Raw genomic sequence first — 18,924 nt, 5'->3', positions numbered from 1 at the left:
AAACAGGCCGTGGAACAGGAATTACTAGTCACCTCCCATGGAAATGAACACGCAGAGGGACGGCTTTGCACTGAGACAGTCGGAGGTAGGAGTCTCGCCTCCGTCTGTGAACTGCCTGCCAGGCGTCTAGGGCTGTCATCCTAATGAATAATTGAGTGATGGCTGGCTTCCTCCATGCCGGTGGCACGTGCAAATCGGGACAGTTTGGAACTGTGACACAGCTGGCAATTTGCATGGCCACGGCTCCCGGTTGCTTGTGGCGTGGTGAGAATGACACACGTCGTAGGCACCCAGTGGCACAGACAGTTGAGGGATAATAAAGTTGTGATGAACGGGGTCTGTGTGTGTGCACCACGGTTGGCTAGTAGACAGAATCAAAGCTGCTCAGCTGTGTTTCATAGACCATGTACTCCTCCCAGTGACAGGAGATTCTCCTTTGGCTTCAGTAGCCTGAGCTTTTTTTTTAGTAGTCAGGTTTGAGTTACAGCCCTGCTGTCACTATGAAGGGATACATTAGATGCTCCATCGAACATCTCAGTCAGGTGCAGGTAAATCACAGCCAATGGGAAGTTCTGCCATTGGAAATACACTGTCCTGGCAGGCAGACAAGGGATAATAATATTGTGGAGAACTGACTCTGTGTGGGTGTATCACCGCACTGTGATGGAGAGATGAAGAGTTCTTCAGCTATGTGTCATAAGCCCTATACAGCTCTTGGTGAAAGGGGAGTCTCCTCTAGCTTAAGTAGCCAGGGCTTTATTGCATCTGTGGCTCAGGACAATGCTAGCCTCTGGCAGAACAAGAAAGGGGGAGCGAATGCCAGCTCAGCGGGTCCCTCCTCCTTACATGGGGCTCATGTTCACCAGCAGGCAGACAATCCTGTGGGGATGCGGATCCCAAACCAGCCCGGGTGGAGCTCCCTATGGATGTTCAGAGCTTCCAGTGTGGCCTCAGGGCTGGGTGTCACATGCTCCTTCGCTGGAGCCTTTTCCCTTCCGATCACTTCCCAGGCATCAAGGCAGGGTGTCCTGAGAGGGAGGTCAGGGAGGGAGGAGACAAAGAGGGGTTCGGACCTCTTAACTGATTGCTGAGACTTTATTCTCTGCTCCTCTCCGGCACCTCCCCTTTGAGGGTCTCAGTCCTCCTCACACATTCACCCCCCTGCTCAGAGGAATGGACGTTGGCATCCCGTTGCCACAGCTGGAGAAACTGAGGCACTGAGCTGAAGTGACTCACTGAGGCTGGCCACATGCCTAGTCATCACCAGCGATTAGGACTCGGGAGTGCCTGGTGCTTAGACGTGTGGTCAGCACTGGACCACAGCACTCAACATCTTCGCCCAGGCAGTTTGGCCACGCCCCACAGCCTCTAACCACTAGGCCAGACCACCAGCCCACAGCTCTGGGGGAAAGGAGCTGGAGACGCGGAAGGGCTTCCATCTCCGGTGAGTCTCGGGTAGGCAGGTCAAACAGGGGGTTGGCAACGCCATCAGGGTGTTGGCAGATATTTAACTGACTGTCCCTGCACCTCCCGCCACCGTGGCCCTGGGCACAGAGAAGTCCTGTGCCCCCAACAGCTGGGGGGCAGGGCTTCCTGCTTCCCCTCCCCCAGTGCACACAGCAGGGTGTGATCCCAGGAGTGTAGCTGTCCAATGGAAGAAGGCGGCAAACACGCCAGCCGCTCGCTGGGCACCTGGCTCACGTCGAGGCCAGCCACCGACTGACGCCCCCGGGCTGGGAGCAGCGAGGAGCAGGAGAGAGGGGTGTAAGCAGACCGGGGCGCAGGATGGAGGAGAGGCCGAGAGGCAGAGTCCCAGGAGTGTCTCCAAGAGGAAGATAAACAAGGACAGGCCTGACATTTCGCCCGTCTCACGTCGCTAATTAAGCGCCCGTCATGCTCCCTTAGCTCTCCCGAATGGCATTTCCTGGCGTTCTCTCGCGCGCTCGACTCCGGCTCGTGTCCCCTGGAGGGCAAGGCAGCAATTGCCAGAGATCAGACGGGGCGCTCACGCGGTTCCTCCCGACGAACGCTTGCCCGCTCCCCGAACCGCGGCGGCCGGGGGGACATTTCCAGGACGCAGCCAGATGCCGCCGGCTGGGCTGCGGACATGGCAGCCGGGCCCGGGCCCTGTGACTCAGACAACGGGTCGGGCCGAACGGAGAGACGGACAGAGGGACGGATGGGCCTGGAGAAACAGCCAGGTGGCTGGATTGACCGTCACTCCCCTTCCCTTTAAACCTCCCACCACCCAGCTCCCAGGAGCGCCCACGAAACTTCCCACAGGGTTCCGCTCTCTGCCACTTCTGGGGTGTTTCCCTGCTAACCCTGTGGAGCCCCTGTCTCCTCCATGCCCTACGAGGCAGGGGCTCCCTATAGGAGGCAGGGACCCTCTCATCAGGGTTACCCGTGCTCATGGAGCCTTCTGGTAGCAGCCTCTGACTGCCCCTGGCTGGGTTGTAGGGATGAATGGGGCTGGGTTGTAGGGCAGAATGGGGTCTGGTGATAGTTGGGGAGGTGTGCAGGGCTGGTGGGGCCCAGTGGATGTGTGGGGGGAGGGCAAGGGCACCAAAAATGAGGTGTTTGGAACAGATCTCGTATGAAGAGAGATTAAAAAGATGTGGACTTTTCATCTTAGAAAAGACGAGAATAAGGGGGGATATGACAGAGGTCTATAAAATCATGACTGGTGTGGAAAAAGTGACTAAGGAAAAGTTATTTATTTGTTCCCACAGTATAAGAACTAGGTGGGGTCACCAAGTGAAATGAATAGGCAGCAAGTTTAAAACAAACCAAAGGAAGTTTTTCTTCATGCAGCACGTAGTCAACCTGTGGAACTCCTTGCCAGAGGATGTTGTAAAGACTGGCACTTTAACAGGGTTCAAAAAAGAGCTAGATAGATTCATGGAAGTTAGGTCCATCAAAGGCTATTAGCTAGGATGGGTAGGGACGGTGTCCCTGGTCTCTGTTTCTTTGGAGCTGGGTGACAGGAGAGGAATCACGGGATGATTCCCTGTTGTGTTCCCTCCCTCTGGGGCATCTGGCATTGCCCACTGTGGGCAGACAGCGTACTGGGCTGGATGGACCTTTGGTCTGACTGCGTCTGGCCATTCTTATGTTCTTCTTACGTTCTGTAACGGCCCAGAAATCAGTGGAACCACACAAGGGCAGTGATGTGCCCATGGTGGTGCGGTCACTCAGTGGCAGAGACGAGTGTCCTGGAGGCGCAAGGTACAGAGTTTTGTTTAGGGTCTGTTGCAGTCACATTCTTGGTCACAAGGTGGCGCACACGGCCCATCAGCCTGAGCAGGGAGCTTAGTTTTCTAATGATAAAAAAAAGCCCAAACTCTGTTAAAAACCCTACAAATGTGTGTTTTAGTAGGGAGGTAAGTGACTCCTTGAGCGACTGCTTGAATACTCGCTCCCCCCTCTGCTGCCTATGTAGCAGAGGCAGCAAGGCGGGGGAGCAGGAGCCAGTGTTGGGGGAAGCTGGCTTAAAAGCGGGTGTGCGAGTGGGGGGCAGGAGAGGGAGACCCACAGCAGTCCCAGGGTGCGGCTCTGCACTTTAAAGGTAGTAAGAGCCCGGCGACTCTTCCGACATTTCAAATGCAGAGCCGCAGGGGCGATAGTGAGCTCCCCCCCCAACTAATCGATGGACCCCCCAACTAATCGATGGCCAGTCCACCGACTACGCGATTCGCTAATTAACCGCATTGGAACAACCCTCGTTTTTTATGCATTTAACATGAAACGCGGAGGGTTCATTTCCCGGGCCACACGGGATGTTACGGACGTATGTACAAGCTGGAATCCCCTTGGGCCACCCCGCATCAGAGGGGCAACTGTCCAATGCCTAGAGGGGCCGTGCGGGACACACCCCACATACTTGGACAGTTGGACCCCCTGGAGCCTGTTGGGTTATGTAACACTGAATAGGGGTCTGGGATGGCTGTACCGGTGGGTGAGGAGTTCAGTCACAGCACCCCCCTGGAACATGTGGTTTCTCTTTGTTTCTGCCCTCTGGAAAGACAGAGTCCGGCCAAACCAGGTATAACCCTTCCTATGTAGAAACAAAATGCAGGACAATGTAGCACTTTAAAGACTAACAAGATGGTTTATTAGATGATGAGCTTTCGTGGGCCAGACCCACTTCCTCAGATCAAAAGTCTTTTGATCTGAGGAAGTGGGTCTGGCCCACGAAAGCTCATCATCTAATAAACCATCTTGTTAGTCTTTAAAGTGCTACATTGTCCTGCATTTTGCTTCAACTACCCCAGACTAACACGGCTCCATTTCTATCACTATGTAGAAACAGGCTTTTCCCCTTCATGTTTGTAGCCTAGCAAAATCCAGAAGCGCGCAGCCGCCCTGTTGTGTCTGTTACTCGGGGCTGGCCCGTGAGAGCTTTCCAAGGCTGCAGTCTCTGGACCGATGGATGCGGAAAGTTTGTCTGTAGGAGAGTGTTGGGTTCATTAGAAATTCTGCAAAGAGCCATCAGAGGCAGGGACCAGCGTAGTCAGCACCCGCCTGTTAATGTGCCCGGTGCAGGGTGAGTATCCCCGGGGGCTGCGGGCCGGGAAGAGGGGTACAAAGAGGCTAGAGGACGGGTAGCGAGCAATGGCTCGGTGTCCGGATGGCGTCTCACCCCGGGCCGGGGGGGGGCGGGGCCGGCTCGGGGTGGGCGGGGCGGAGGGGAGGTTCGGGGGCGGGGCCGGCTCGGGGAGAGGTTCGGGGGCGGGGCCGGCTCGGGGTGGGCGGGGCGGAGGGGAGGTTCGGGGGCGGGGCCGGCTCGGGGTGGGCGGGCCGGAGGGGGAGGGGCGGGGGCGGGGCCGGCTCGGGGTGGGCGGGGCGGAGGGGAGGTTCGGGGGCGGGGCCGGCTCGGGGTGGGCGGGGCGGAGGGGAGGTTCGGGGGCGGGGCCGGCTCGGGGTGGGCGGGGCGGAGGCTGCGCTGTCTCCCCCGGGCCGGCGGGGGCGCTGTGGGCGGGCGGGGCCGGGCGCTGCCGCGTTGGCCGCGGGCAGGAAGCGGGGCCGGGCCGGGCCGGGCCGGACGCGGCGCAGGAGCCGCCGATCGCAGCCCCCCCCCCCCCCCCTCGGCCCCGCCGCCGCCATGTGGCTGCTCTACGCGCTCAGCTGGGCCGCGCTGCTCGTCCAGGTGGCGCTGGTCACCCTGGCCATTGGTGAGACCCCGCCCCCCGGGGCCCCCCGGGACCCCCCCGCCCATCGGTGAGACCCCGCCCCCCGGGACCCCCCCGGGACCCCCCCCGGCCATTGGTGAGACCCCGGGCCCCCCCCCACTGCCCCCCCGCCTCTCTGGACCGGCTCGCTCAGGTCCCCCGGGCCCAGCGGCCCCCCCAGGCTTCCCCGTCCGTGCCCCGCCCTTGGGGCTGCCTTGGGGGGGGGCTCTCCCGGGGGCGCGGGCGGCCGGGCCGCGCAGGCGCGTGGGGCGCTGAGCCCAGGGGTGGCCCCGGTGGCTCCGACGGGCCCTTCCCCCCGCCGGGCTGAGCTGAAGCCCCGCTGCCTGCTGCTTGCGCCCCGTGAGCGCCGGGCCTGGGCCCGCTCCCCGCGGGACCCTCGCTTGACCCTCTGTGGCTGGGACTCCGGTCCGGAAGGAGTCGAGAGCCCCAGCACAGAGCAGAGCTGCCAGCGGAGCCCGCACTCGGCTGGGCTAAAAGCCCCGAGCCAGCGGAGGGGGCAGCAGAGCTCGCGGCGGGTCAGGAAGCCGGAGTCTCTGGGATGGAAAAGGTCGGCGTGCATGGGGTGGAGGAGCCGCAGCCAGCGGGGCCAGAGCCTACAGCTGGTGGGGCTGCAAGAGCTCGCAGGGCCGCCGGAGCTCCCAGGGCTGGTGGAGCTGCCGGAGCTCACGGGACTGACTTTCCCTGGTCCGGAAAACTCCCTTGGGCAGGTGCCGAGGGAGCCGGGCCGGGGAGGTCCAGCCTGTAGCTCTCTGGGACCTTTCGCTTGAAGGGGTTTCGGGATCACGCCTCTCCCACGGCTGAAATGCAGCCGCCTCTGGCGTGAAGGCCAGCAGCTGTTTAACAGGCCCCGTGGCCCCAGGTCGGGTCCGAAAAGCCACCTCCCTTTGAGACTGCAGATGCTCCGGGTTGGCTGCGAACGGGAGTGAGGCCTCGTCTACGCTTCCAGGCCTCTGGCTTACGCCGGCTTCATTTCCCCACCCGCTTGGAGATTGTTTCACCCGCCTGGTGCATCCTGTCTTCTGGGATCGCCCTGCTCTGCGCCTGCCCAGCTGCCCGCCGCGGGGGCACCCACTGCGAGCCCCTCAGCTCCGGCAGCTTGGTCTGCCCCCCGGGGTGTCCTAACCGTCCTTCCTGGAGCCGGATTTTCAGTTGCCGTGGGAAACCAGGCCTCTACTACTCACGCCGGGTCTCAGTGTCCCGGGAACGGCCCCGTGTGGGAAACCCGCCCGCAAGGACCCGTCGGGTGGCGGGCGCGCTTTCTGGGAGCGGCCGTGGGCGTCCGAGCCCCAGATAACCCCTCTGGTTTCCCTTGTAGCCGCTGGCCTCTACTACCTGGCGGAGCTCATAGAAGAATACACCGTGGCCACCAGCAGAATACTCAAATACATGATCTGGGTAAGCGCCTGGCCGGGTGTGCGCCGAACGCTCCCGCGGGGGCGGTTAGATCGGGCTTGGCAATGCCGTAAGTGGCACGCAAGGGGATGTTCCGTGGCACACGGTGGGGGGGAGTGGAGAAAGCCCCGAGCCTCGCTGTGCGATTGGGGAGAAAGCCTGCCCAGACCCGCCGGCTGGACTCCCTGCGCTCCCGGCGAGGCGCAGCCTCCGCTCCCAGGCCCGTACGTGTGGGGAGTGGGGTGTGAACCCACGGGCCCCCGTAATGGCAAAGCGGGGTCTGGGACTGCCCTAGAAAGGGGAAGAAGTCAGCGCTCTAAGGCGGGGAGGGAAGGCGCCCTCCGCACACAGAGACACCCGCCACACTGGGACCCCCGGATGCTGGGTTGGTCAGTTCACTAGTGAGCGTGGAGTGAGCGGTGGCTCCGGGGGAAGGAGACTCAGGCGGCGGGCGTTTGCGCTGCGCTCCGGGGCAAGCGGCCTGTTCCCATGCCAGGCGGGGACGTGCCCTGAGCCACTGATGTGGCCTCATAGATCAGCTCCGGGAAGAGCAAAGCTCCCTCCCGTCTCTAGGGCAGCCACCCCGGCCCTGCCTGCTCTGCGGTGGGGGAGGGAGCCAGCGAGCGCCGCAGGTCCTGGGCTCCGGCTGCCCCTTGGAACACACGTGGCCGAGCGCCGCAGCCCGGCTCCCCCGGGAAGGCTGAGCCCAGCTCCGAGTGCCGGCGGGCGGCTACTTGCGTCCCACAGCCAGTGTCCAGGGACAGGCGCGATACCCCCTCCTGTCCCTGCGCGCTCGCGCCCTGGGCGCCCCCAGCGAGCCCCTGGGGAGGAGCAGCGCGAGGGGCCGTTCCCCTCCGCCCCGCAGTGCTGGTTACGTGCAGGTTGCGGGGCCGGGGCTCCCTGCGCAGCAAAGTGAGCGGGGCCGGAGCAGCAGAAGTGACAGGTTGGGCACAAAGTGTGCAGGCGCCTGGCGGGGATGCGGGTTTTCCTAGGTGGGAGCGAGCGTGGGCCAGCTGCTCCCTGGGGTCACTGGGAGGCAGCGCGCTGCACGGCCACTGGGCCTTCGCTTGGCTTTGTGTGTCACCGGAAACCTCGGACGCACGTCCCTCAGGGAGCGACAGCGTGTGTGAGAGAGAGAGAGAGAGAGCGCCCTGCTCCTGCCCCTCCCCCGGCCAGACACCCTGCTCCTGCCCCTCCCCCGGCCAGACACCCTGCTCCTGCCCCTCCCCCGGCCAGACACCCTGCTCCTGCCCCTCCCCCGGCCAGACACCCTGCTCCTGCCCCTCCCCCGGCCAGACACCCTGCTCCTGCCCCCTCCCCCGGCCAGACACCCTGCTCCTGCCCCCTCCCCCGGCCAGACACCCTGCTCCTGCCCCCTCCCCCGGCCAGACACCCTGCTCCTGCCCCCTCCCCCGGCCAGACACCCTGCTCCTGCCCCTCCCCCGGCCAGACACCCTGCTCCTGCCCCTCCCCCGGCCAGACACCCTGCTCCTGCCCCCTCCCCCGGTCAGACACCCTGCTCCTGCCCCTCCCCCGGCCAGACACCCTGCTCCTGCCCCCTCCCCCGGCCAGACACCCTGCTCCTGCCCCCTCCCCCGGCCAGACACCCTGCTCCTGCCCCCTCCCCCGGCCAGACACCCTGCTCCTGCCCCCTCCCCCGGCCAGACACCCTGCTCCTGCCCCCTCCCCCGGCCAGACACCCTGCTCCCAGCCTGCTCCTGCCCCCCACGTCCCACCTAGATCCTGCACCCAAGTGTGGGGAAGCGCGCACGTGCCGCTCCTCCCCTCCCCACAGGACAAGCCGGAGTGGAGCCCAGGGCAGGAGACCAAGGGGGCACGTGGAAAGAGGGCAGGAGGGTTAAGTCTTGGCACGGCACTTCGGGAAGGTTGCCGACCCCTCGGTTAGCTGATCCCTGCGGGCCCGTTCAGGAAATGTACGAGCCCAAGTCGCCTGTGAAAGGCAGCCAGTGAAATAGGTGCAGGATGTTACAATTCCAGGGATCAACCGCCCGGATACAAGCACCAGCCCCGAAGAATCAGGCGAAGGGCCGAGGGCTCTCGGAAGCGCCGGCCCACGTAACGGCAGAGCGCTCTCCCGGTGATTGCTAGAATGGGGATGCAAAGAGGCTCAGGACTGTGTAACACGCGGGGCTCGGGCACCTCCTGGGAGAGAGCCGCACGGCACCGACTTCCCCCTCCTCCTGGGGCTGCCGGGGTGCTAGAGAGGGAGGGGCCATGCTCCCTGTTTTCAGGCTGCTAGGGGAGAGCACAGAAATGTGGGGCCCCTCCAACTCCATCCCCATGGCGTTAGGGCTGATCGTGTGTCGGGGGGCTCCCTGAGCAGACAGCCTGGGGAGATAGAGGGCGTTCGCACCCCCAAACCAGGTTTAAGCCCCGGGTGGGGAAACTGAGGCACGGATGCCCCACAGCTCTTCCAGTGTGGCAGGGGAGCCTGGATTAGAAGGTTCCCAGTGCCACGGCTGGGTTGGAAGGTAGGAGGCCGGGATGCACGTGGTTTAAGTGGTCACGCAACCCAGGCGCTGAGCCTGTTTCCGCAGGGTCTGGTTGTTTTGGAAAGGGAGGGGTGTTAGCAGGCTGCAAAAACTACCATAAACAAGGACCTGCCCCAGCGGGCAGGCGGGGGGCCGTGGGGTCGCACTGCGGCAGAGCCGACGTAGGTGCAAGCTCAGGATAAAGTTCCCGGCTGTCGGAAGAGCAGGACAGTGGGACAGAGGCCTCGGGAGGGGGTGGAAACTCCGTCTCGGGGGGTTCCGGAGGCGGCTGGAGCCATCGGTCTGGGTTGGCCTAGATGCTACAAACCCTGCGTCTTGCCGGGCGTGAGACTGGCTGGCTCTCGCGGGCCCGTCTGACCCGCGGTTCTGATGCTCCGCGCGCTCCCACCCCTTCTCCGGCCCTGCTCGTCTGTCCGCCTCAGGCGCTTTGCGGAGAGGGCGGTCGCTGGCCCCCCTCTGCGGGGACGGAGAAGGCCAGGGACTTGCCTACGGTCACCTGGAGGCCAGTGGCAGGGTCAGGACTAGGACACAGAGGTCCCAGACCTCCAGGCGTTAGGCCATGCTGCTCAGCAGATGGGTGCCCCCTGCCTCCAGGGCTGTGCCCCTAAAGGAGCTCCCTTGATTTGGCCGAAGGTGACCTCTGAGCCCCCCCGGCCTGGGGGGGTCCTGCCTGCCAGAAGGCCTGCCAGGCTGGGCGCAGCGAGGGGAGGGAGAGGCCGCGGGCCCCTCGGCTGGGTAAGACACGCAGCGGCACAAACGGGATCTGAGGGCTCATGTCGCGTGACGTGTCCGGCGGACACATTTATCGCGCAGAGCGTTGGAGGCCACGAGGGGCCGTTGGCTCTGGCCTGAGCCGTTCCCGTGACCCCGGGCAGGACGCAGAGCCGGCAGGCGGCACCCAGGGCTCGGGGCCTGCCCTGGGGCGAGCTGAGCGCTTGCAGCTCCTCGCGGTGTCCGGGGCGAGCTGGAGTAACGATGGGCTGGGGGCTTCTCCGCTTGAGTTCTCCACAGCGGTGCTGGTCGGCCTGTACCTCTTCGAGAGCTTTCCTGGCTTCATGGTGGGCGTGGGCCTCTTCACCAACCTGGTCTATTTCGGCCTGCTGCAGACCTTCCCCTTCATCATGCTGACCTCGCCCAACTTCATCCTGTCTTGCGGTGAGTGGGGCTGTCCGGGCGGGCTGGGTCCGGCATCCCGCTGCGGCCGCAGGGCGGGGGCCGGGTGTTTCCGAGGGAGCAGGCCCCTGGAGCTTCTGGGCCAGACGTTTGAGCCTCTTGGGCACGTCCCGCAGCATGAGCATGTGCGGCGCGACCGGAGTGTGTTGAACCCAGGCCACCCTCTTGCGTCTGGGGATTATAAAGCCTGCGCAAAGCGGGGAACACGACCCAGATCTACGGGCTGTCAGCCCCGCGGCTCGTCCTTGAGCCTGTTCTTCCTGGAGTCACTTCCCAGCGCTTCCACAGCACTGGCAAGTGGAACCAGAACTGAGGGGCTGCTCTACCCACTAGACCACGCTCTCAGTCTATAAGCAGGCAGCTACAGGAGATGCTGCTCTGGATGCCTCAGGAGCAGCATCCCGGCAGGTGCTCGGTGGGAGGGATATTTGGTAAAAAACCAAATGTTTTAAAAGCAGATTAGGGACACTTTGGAAGTGACTGTGCACAAGGATAGTGCACGTGCACTTCTGGCCGTGCGAGGAGAGGGCTGGCTTGGTGCTGCGGGAAGCCGTGTCGGAGGAGTCGGCTCCAGGTCCGTTCCGCAGCCGGGCTCAGGTGTGGCACTAGGGGGCGCTCTGCTGTTGGCCGTACTCTGAATGAGACCCCTGCTGGCTTGGACGAGCGCTAGGGCTGTTAAGCCGTTTCTCCTGGCCACCTTGCAGCTCGGGCTTTTCTTCTGCCCCGCTGGAAACTCCTCCTGTGCAGCAGCGGGAGTCGGACGGGAGGCTCCTCGCTGGCCTTACGAACACTCAGTCCTCCTGGAATTCCCTGGCAGCCTGGCGCAGAACGCAGGTCCTCCTAGCGCCTCGCGCTCCGCTCTGGCCACCAGAACCGCACTCCCCTTGCGTCAGCTGTCGGGGCTGTGCCGGGAGGGGGCTAGCGTTGGGTCTGTCGCTGGGGGGCCGAGGGACAGCACGCTTGCGTCTCTGAGGGCTTTTACGCTGGTTTTCCCGTGGTCGGGGATTTATTTCCAAACACGCAGGGTGGTGGGTGTGGCTTGAAGGCTGGCGGTTCACGCTCTCCTTTCCGTTGGCAGTGCTGGTCGTATTTAACCACTACTTGGCGTTCCAGTACTTTGCGGAGGAGTACTACCCGTTCTCTGAGGTAAGGGACCGTGCGGGGGAAGCGTCTGCGCTGCCTTTTGAGCTGTGTTTGGGGGCAGGAGAGAAGGGCGCTCAAAGATGACCCGCCAAAAGAAAGCTGTCCCCAGTTTCGGGGTTTCTGTAGGCCCTTGTCAAAGAGGCCCCGACAATGTTTCCTCTCAGGACTGCCCCAAGTATTTTTTTTTTTTTAGCCTGTTTTTTTCTGTAATGGCCTCAGGCATGTTGAGTGGGGATGTTACGATGCGGTTAATTGGCTAATCGAATACTCGATGGACTTTCTATCGACCGCTCGATTGCTTGAGAAGGGAAGGCAGCCCGGCTCAGTCCGGTCTGGGTCCTACCCCTGCGGTTTAGACGTTGTAGGGCCAGGCGTGACGGCGCGTCGGGGGGGCCCGACCCTGCACCCCCATCCAACCAGATGTGACGCAGCCGGCCTGTAGAGTAGAAGGTTTTATTGGTTCACAGGGACACAGGGTAGCATAGGAGTGATGTTAGCACAGGCCCCGAGAACAGACAGCCCCATTCCTCTCGGGGGGAAGGGGCTTCACCTCCTTCCTTGGTCTAAAACCTCCTCTCATCCTAGCCCAGTTGAGACTGCCTCCCCCCCCCCACCGCCATGGCTCACTCGCCCCAGGCAGCCGCACCTCCTCCACTGTCCTCCTTTCAGGCCCAAGGTGCAATCTGCTGTCACCTGGGCCTCAGGAGGTGAGAGACTACCCATACTTCCCCAGTGAGTCCCACCCAGCCTCCCCCTCCTCATGCAGCTAGTGCTACAGGGCCTGGGGAAACTGAGGCACGCACACACACAGCGTCACTACAGAGCCACATAGGACGGTAGGATCACGTAGAACCCCACAAGACAAGTGGAACATGCGACACCAGAGTGAACACAGGATTACAAAAGTAGACAGCACCCCCGCTGCGTCTCACCTGGCTGCCTGCCCGCCCGGCTTTTAGTACATTTAAACCGCAGCATCACTGCGGGGGTAAGTCCCAGACTGGCATAAACTGGGACTGAGCCGGGCTGCCTGCTCGGCCGGAGCAGCCTCAGTCCATGACCAGCCCGGGGCCCCATAATGCTGCTTTGCAGCAGCCTGTTCTGCTCTCCTCTTCGTGCCCGGCGTTGCTGCCTCTGATAGAGTGTGTGGGGAGTCGGTTTTTAAGTCGGCTTCCCCCAGCACTTGCTCCTCCCCCCACCTCACCTTTGCTGCTTCTTAGAGGCAGCAAGGGGGTGGGGAAATGGGAGTAGTCGACTAGATTAACCGCTGAGCCCTGGCTTACTGGTCAGTCAACTACTCGCTTACATCCCTGATGTTGATGGAATGAAAATCCCTTCCCCCGGAGTAACCTGCTTTCCCTCCCTTGGTACCTCTGGCGTGAAACCTGCCAGCGCATCAGCCACCCGAGAGTATCCTGGGGTAGACAGGACCTGAATTTAGCCTCTTGATTGCTCCACAGCCAGAGGAAGATGTGGGCACGCGCCTTATGGCTGGCGGGTTATTACGGAAATCGAGTGGCGACCCGGGCTCCCTGCGGTTCTAGCACCGGGCAGAGCTGTTACCTTCCAGGCTGCTCTTACTTCGGCTTTCTCTGTTCTGCTCCCCCGCCCTCGCAGGGCCGGGCAGAGCACCCAGAAGCAGGGAAGGGTCCTGGCAGAGCCCGTGGGATGCGGTTTGCGCTTGGAACATTTGTGTCCCCTCTCTTCCTACCCTCTAAAACCGGGGTGGCCAACCAGTTCTGAAGCAGTAGCCACTGCTAGAGCGAGCTAGCCGCACTCATCCAGCCAAGTGGCCCATCGTTCAAGCCAGCTAGCCGCACTCAACCTGCCAGGTAGCCCCATTGTTCAAGCCAGCTAGCCGCACTCATCCTGCCGGGTAGCCCATTGTTCAAGCCAGCTAGCCACACTCAGCCTGCCGGGTAGCCCATTGTTCAAGCCAGCTAGCCACACTCAGCCTGCCGGGTAGCCCATTGTTCAAGCCAGCTAGCCGCACTCAGCCTGCCAGGTAGCCCATTGTTCAAGCCAGCTAGCCGCACTCAGCCTGCCAGGTAGTCCATTGTTCAAGCCAGGTAGCCGCAGTCAGCTGGCTGAAGAGCCCCATGTAGCCAGTGAAATGCCATTTTGGCCACTGGATTTGACTGCCGACACTGCTCGCGTGTGGGCTTTGCCCCAGTTGAAGTGTCGGGGCAGAGTCCGCGCTGGGAGGTAGCTGACGCTTCCAGGCTGTTGGCTGCAGTGAGTCTGGGGGGGGGGGATGCGATTGTGGCTGGGTCTCTCGCTGCCTCTCCCGTTTCGCCTGCAGGTCCTGGCCTACTTCACGTTCTGCCTGTGGCTCATCCCCTTCGCCTTCTTTGTGTCCCTGTCGGCCGGTGAGAACGTCCTCCCTTCCACGGTGCAGTCTGGAGGTGAGCGGGAGCCGGCGCCAGCACGTGCCCAGCTGTAACAGTAGCAGCGTTTTACAGCCCCCCCCCCCCAGCCCGGACTCCCGAAGGCGGGGCTTGAGGAGACTACAGGTCCCAGCATGCTCTGCTCCCTCTGGAGCTGAAGGGTTAGATAGTGGGGCGGACGGCATTTAAAGCCAGGCTGGATACGTACAGGTGGGATCTCCCTGGTCTGGCACCCTCAGGACCTGAACCAGGGAGTTTGATGGACTAGGGGAGGTCAGGGTTCCCCTCCTGGCTGTTGGCCTTGCTCCCAGCTGCTGCCTCCAGCCTACCAGGGGCTGCATCCTGCCTGGGGCCAGGGCTGTGCTCACCGCGCTGGGGGCACCAGTCCGGGCTGCGCTCCCGGCTGCCACGGTCCTGGCCAGGCCCCCACTGGCCAGGGCTGAGTCCCAGGCACTGGCCCCACGTCCTTGGGCCTGGGCAGGGCTGAGTCCCAGGCACTGGCCCCACGTCCTTGGGCCTGGGCAGGGCTGAGTCCCAGGCACTGGCCCCACGTCCTTGGGCCTGGGCAGGGCTGAGTCCCAGGCACTGGCCCCACGTCCTTGGGCCTGGGCAGGGCTGAGTCCCAGGCACTGGCCCCATGTCCTTGGGCCTGGGCAGGGCTGAGCTCCCCACCGCGCTGGCACCACGTCCTTGGGAGCTCAGCCCCGCCCAGGCCCAAGGACGTGGGGCCAGCGTGGTGGGGAGCTCAGCCCCACCCAGGCCCAAGGACGTGGGGCCAGCGCGGTGGGGAGCTCAGCCCCGCCCAGGCCCAAGGACGTGGGGCCAGCGCAGTGGGGAGCTCAGCCCCGCCCAGGCCCAAGGACGTGGGGCCAGCGTGGTGGGGAGCTCAGCCCCGCCCAGGCCCAAGGACGTGGGGCCAGCGCAGTGGGGAGCTCAGCCCCGCCCAGGCCCAAGGACGTGGTGCCAGCGTGGTGGGGAGCTCAGCACCGCCCAGGCCCAAAGACGTGGTGCCAGCGCGGTGGGGAGCTCAGCCCCGCCCAGGCCCAAGGACGTGGTGCCAGCGTGGTGGGGAGCTCAGCCCCGCCCAGGCCCAAGGACGTGGTGCCAGCGCGGTGGGGAGCTCAGCCCCGCCCAGGCCCAAGGACGTGGTGCCAGCGCGGTGGGGAGCTCAGCCCCGCCCAGGCCCAAGGACGTGGGGCCAGCGCGGTGGGGAGCTCAGCCCCGCCCAGGCCCAAGGACGTGGGGCCAGCGCGGTGGGGAGCTCAGCCCCGCCCAGGCCCAAGGACGTGGTGCCAGCGTGGTGGGGAGCTCAGCCCCGCCCAGGCCCAAGGACGTGGGGCCAGCGCGGTGGGGAGCTCAGCCCCGCCCAGGCCCAAGGACGTGGGGCCAGCGCGGTGGGGAGCTCAGCCCCGCCCAGGCCCAAGGACGTGGGGCCAGCGTGGTGGGGAGCTCAGCCCCGCCCAGGCCCAAGGACGTGGTGCCAGCGCGGTGGGGAGCTCAGCCCCGCCCAGGCCCAAGGACGTGGGGCCAGCGCGGTGGGGAGCTCAGCCCCGCCCAGGCCCAAGGACGTGGTGCCAGCGCGGTGGGGAGCTCAGCCCCGCCCAGGCCCCACTGCGCTGGCCCCACGTCCTTGGGCCTGGGCGGGGCTGAGCTCCCCACCACGCTGGCCCTGCTACCACCAGCCCCTGAACCTGGCCAGCCGGGGCTCTGCTCCCGCAATGTCCGTGGTCCTGCCAGATCACAGATGTTGCCGGGCCAGAGAGTCCCGGATTTCAAAGGCTCAGCCTGTACTTAGAAACCTATTAAGCAGAGGCCCTGCAGTGCCAGTGCTGCTGGGGCCTGGTGGCCCTTGTGAACTAGGCCCCTGGGTCAAAGATGAGGAAGGACGGCCTAGTGGTTAGGGCACTAGCCTAGGCCTCGGGAGACCTGGCTTTAGTTGTGTGTTCACAGTTTTCCTGGGTGACCCTGAGTGGGCGTCTCTCGGGCTGGGTGCCCCACCTGTAAAAGGCGGAGGTGGGGACAAATGCACTGGAGACCCGAAGCGCTTTGAGCTCGGCCGGCGGGAAGCCTGCGTAGGAGCCGGGTCGTCGTCCGCGTTAGGCCTTGGGGGCGCCCGCTAGTAGCTGTTGTTGCTTCTCGTCGGGCAAAGCGTGGGCCCCCGGGAGACGGTCCCGAAGGCTTAAAGGGGGCCACTTCCTTCCCAGCGCCAAACGATTTTGCGCGGGGCTGGCGGCCGTGCTGCTGCTGGCTCTGATCTCCCTGTCTCCGCAGATGACGTGGTGTCCAACTACTTCACCAAGGGGAAGCGGGGGAAGCGCTCCGGCATCCTCCTCATCTTCTCCTTCATCAAGGAGGCCATCCTGCCCAGTCGCCAGAAGATGTACTGAGCCCCCGCGGGCGGCGTGAACTGTGCCCAAGCGGAAGGGCTTGGTGGGGGTGTCAGCGCGGTCCCTGGGCCTCCGGCGTGCCCCCTTCCTCCACTTCGCTCTGAGGGGTTTGGTTAGGAACGTACCATCCCGAGGCAGCCGCCGTGTCCGGCGGGCGCGTTCAGCGCCTCCATGGCGCAAAGCGGGCGGTGGCCTTGTCAGACCTCTCCGATGGCCCCCACGCCTTGCTGACGAGGTCCTGTTCCATTGGAGCGTAAGGAGGGGGGCAGCCTCCGAGAGCCACGGATTGTGTTCAGAGACCATGCCGCGAGCCACTGGCATCCGTTCTTAATTAAAGCCAAAAGCCTTCGTCGGATGCAGTTTGTCCGAGGGCAGGAGGAACGCAAGCCGAGTCCAAGTGGGGTTTATGTACAGCCGTGATTAAAAAAAAAAAAAAAAAAGCTCTTGAATTCCGAAACTTTGCCGTCTGGAGCCCTGCCTGTGGTGACGCCCGCTCGTTACAGGATGCACGACCACGATCCAGACGCGGAGTCTGTGAGCTGGCGGGCACTGGTGCATGCAGCTCCGAAAGGTGACTTGCCAGGGATAAAAACTGGCCGTGCGCCTCTTGCTGCTTTATGATGAGGGTGGAAGATGCCCAAAGGGGGGGTTTATGTTTTTCTGCTTTTCACACAAAGACATTTCAACTTTTTGTCTTCCCTGGGCTTGCTAGCAGTCTCGTTGGAGGGCTCCGAGGTGGCTTGTAGGCCTCCTAACCCTTTCGTTAGGGGCGTTGACGCCTTTGCAAAGAGAGCCCTTCTCCTCTCTGTGTATTTGAGCTACGGTGGGGTTGGCAAAACCAGAAAGCCCAGCGTGCGGTGCCGTGGCTAACAACTGCTTCCCTTCTCAGACATTTCTGGTGTCCGGTCGTTCTCCAGTTGTCCATAGTCACAGGTAGACAAACCCCTCAGCGTTCAGGGAGAGCAAGGGGGAAACCGCGTAGGCGATGATGCGGAATAAAGAAGCAAAACGGGCCCCGGCCACGTTTTTCCCCCTTTGCTGGTCACCTTTAACCTTTGTGCCGGGGGCGGGGGTGGGCGGGGAGGTAGACGCGGTTTTATTAAGGCCGGGCTTGGAATTGGAGTTGGCTCACCCTTTGGAAAGGGTCTTGTCAGATGCGGGATGTGTGTCGGCTCTGGACGAGGGCCACTGAGAGCTGATGAAATCTGCTGTGTCTCGAGAAGGGGGATCTATGACACTGTGTCGCTTTCATGCTTCGTTGAAGGGCGGTGGGGTTTCTGTTCGTGTGCCGATTCTCGTTTAATAAAGGCGATAGACGCAGTTTGCCTTACGAGCAAAGAAGCTGAAATTTGGTGGCTCCCTCTTGGCCCTTCACTGAAGCCGTAACTGGCTGATTAAAGGAGAGGCTTTTCAAGCCCCTCACACGGTCCCATGCTGCTGGTTTTCGGAGCGCTGCGGGTGAGCTCTGGGTGATGTGTATAGTACCAACGAGGATCCACACAGCACTTGGCTATGTGTAAGGCCCCGATTTCTGTAACCCTTTTAAGCGTGCTCAGAACTGGAGAGGGGGCAGAGAAGAGCCATGTCTGGCCCGGGGCTGGAGAGAATGCCTTCCAATAAGAGATTTAAGGACCATCACAAAGATCGAGGAGACTGGATTACAGGTGGTATTTATTACTGTAGCACTTATGAACCCTCGCCGTAGCTCAGGACCACGTTGGCTACGTCTACACTGGCTCTACTTTCAGGTAGGAATAAGAGATCCTCCAGAAAAGGGCTTTATTCCGGAGGATCGCGCCAGTCTAGACGCTTTTTTCCGGCTTTTCCCCAAGCCGGGAAAAAAGCTGCGGCCATGTTTATTTAAATCCGCGGGGGATATTTAAATCCCACGCGGATTTCCCTATTCTGACTTACCTGCTTTGCATGCCTTTTCCGGAATTTGGGGCCAGTGTAGACGTAGCCACTGGGTCTAAGTAGCTTGATGGGGAGCAAATACTGGGGACTCACCAGCTCTCTGATCCAGCAGCGAAAGCCAGAACAAGACTCAAAGCCTGGAAGTTGAAGCCTGACAAATGCCCGTGCAAACTGTGGGAGGGAAAGTGATTAACTGCCAGTATAACTCTCAGGGGACGTGGTGGTGTCTCCATCTCTTGGTGCCTCAATCCAGTTGGAGGGGCTTGCTGGAAGATGCCTCGGCCCAGCACAAGTTATTAGGAGGTCGGATTGGATGGTCTGGATCCTTTTGGCCTTAAAGTGTATTAACTGGATCCAGGCAGGGGCCTCTCCTGATGTGAGGGGGTCTGCCCACGCGGCTGCCCCTGCAAAAACTTTCCCTGTGCAGCGGGAACGCAAGGAGAAAGATGGCAGAGTAGCGCAGGGTGCTCTGTGCGGTTATTGGACTGAACTAACTGGGTTGGAAACGGAGAGTTTATCAGCACAAGCCCGTAGCGCGGGTGGAGCGATACCGTTATACAGGTGCTGACCTAGTAGAATCACCTGCACGGATAAGCATCTTTGTTCTGCATTTGCACTAGGGAGTTGCATTGATTTATGTGTTTCTCTCTCAACTGATGTGGTTACAGCTGCATAAAAGATGTATAAATCAGCCCAAACGCAGAATTTAAACACTGGGGTTATGTCTCCACTGCAGTATTTGTTGGCAGAGAGTATGCTAATAAAGTGCTCATTAGCATTTGTTGTGCTGTCATTTGCATATTCTCTGCCGATGCTTTTTGCA

General features: G+C 62.3%; 1 protein-coding gene across 1 annotated transcript; it reads left to right on the top strand.

Moving 5' to 3' along the window:
• Positions 1-5,035: 5,035 nt before the first annotated feature.
• Positions 5,036-17,535, top strand: TEX261 (testis expressed 261). Its single transcript, XM_089777723.1, has 6 exons — positions 5,036-5,174; positions 6,508-6,587; positions 10,099-10,252; positions 11,349-11,416; positions 13,716-13,818; positions 16,072-17,535. Exons 1-6 carry the CDS (start codon positions 5,105-5,107, stop codon positions 16,185-16,187), a joined length of 591 nt encoding a protein of 196 aa, XP_089633849.1. The 5' UTR covers positions 5,036-5,104; the 3' UTR covers positions 16,188-17,535.
• Positions 17,536-18,924: the final 1,389 nt, after the last annotated feature.

The sequence above is a fragment of the Pelodiscus sinensis genome, chromosome 4 (genome assembly GCF_052426305.1).
Source record: "Pelodiscus sinensis isolate ZL-2025 chromosome 4, ASM5242630v1, whole genome shotgun sequence".
Taxonomy (NCBI): Eukaryota; Metazoa; Chordata; order Testudines; family Trionychidae; genus Pelodiscus; species Pelodiscus sinensis.
The sequence above is the reverse complement of the archived record's forward strand: the minus strand, read 5'-3'. Positions and strand labels throughout refer to the sequence as shown.

Bases quoted from the DNA above. Each gene is read 5' to 3' on its own strand.
- TEX261 (XM_089777723.1), top strand. From the start codon at position 5,105: ATGTGGCTGCTCTACGCGCTCAGCTGGGCCGCGCTGCTCGTCCAGGTG. The intron at 10,253-11,348 runs GTGAGTGGGGCT...TTCCGTTGGCAG, and splicing joins CAACTTCATCCTGTCTTGCG to TGCTGGTCGTATTTAACCAC. The intron at 13,819-16,071 runs GTGAGCGGGAGC...CTGTCTCCGCAG, and splicing joins TTCCACGGTGCAGTCTGGAG to ATGACGTGGTGTCCAACTAC.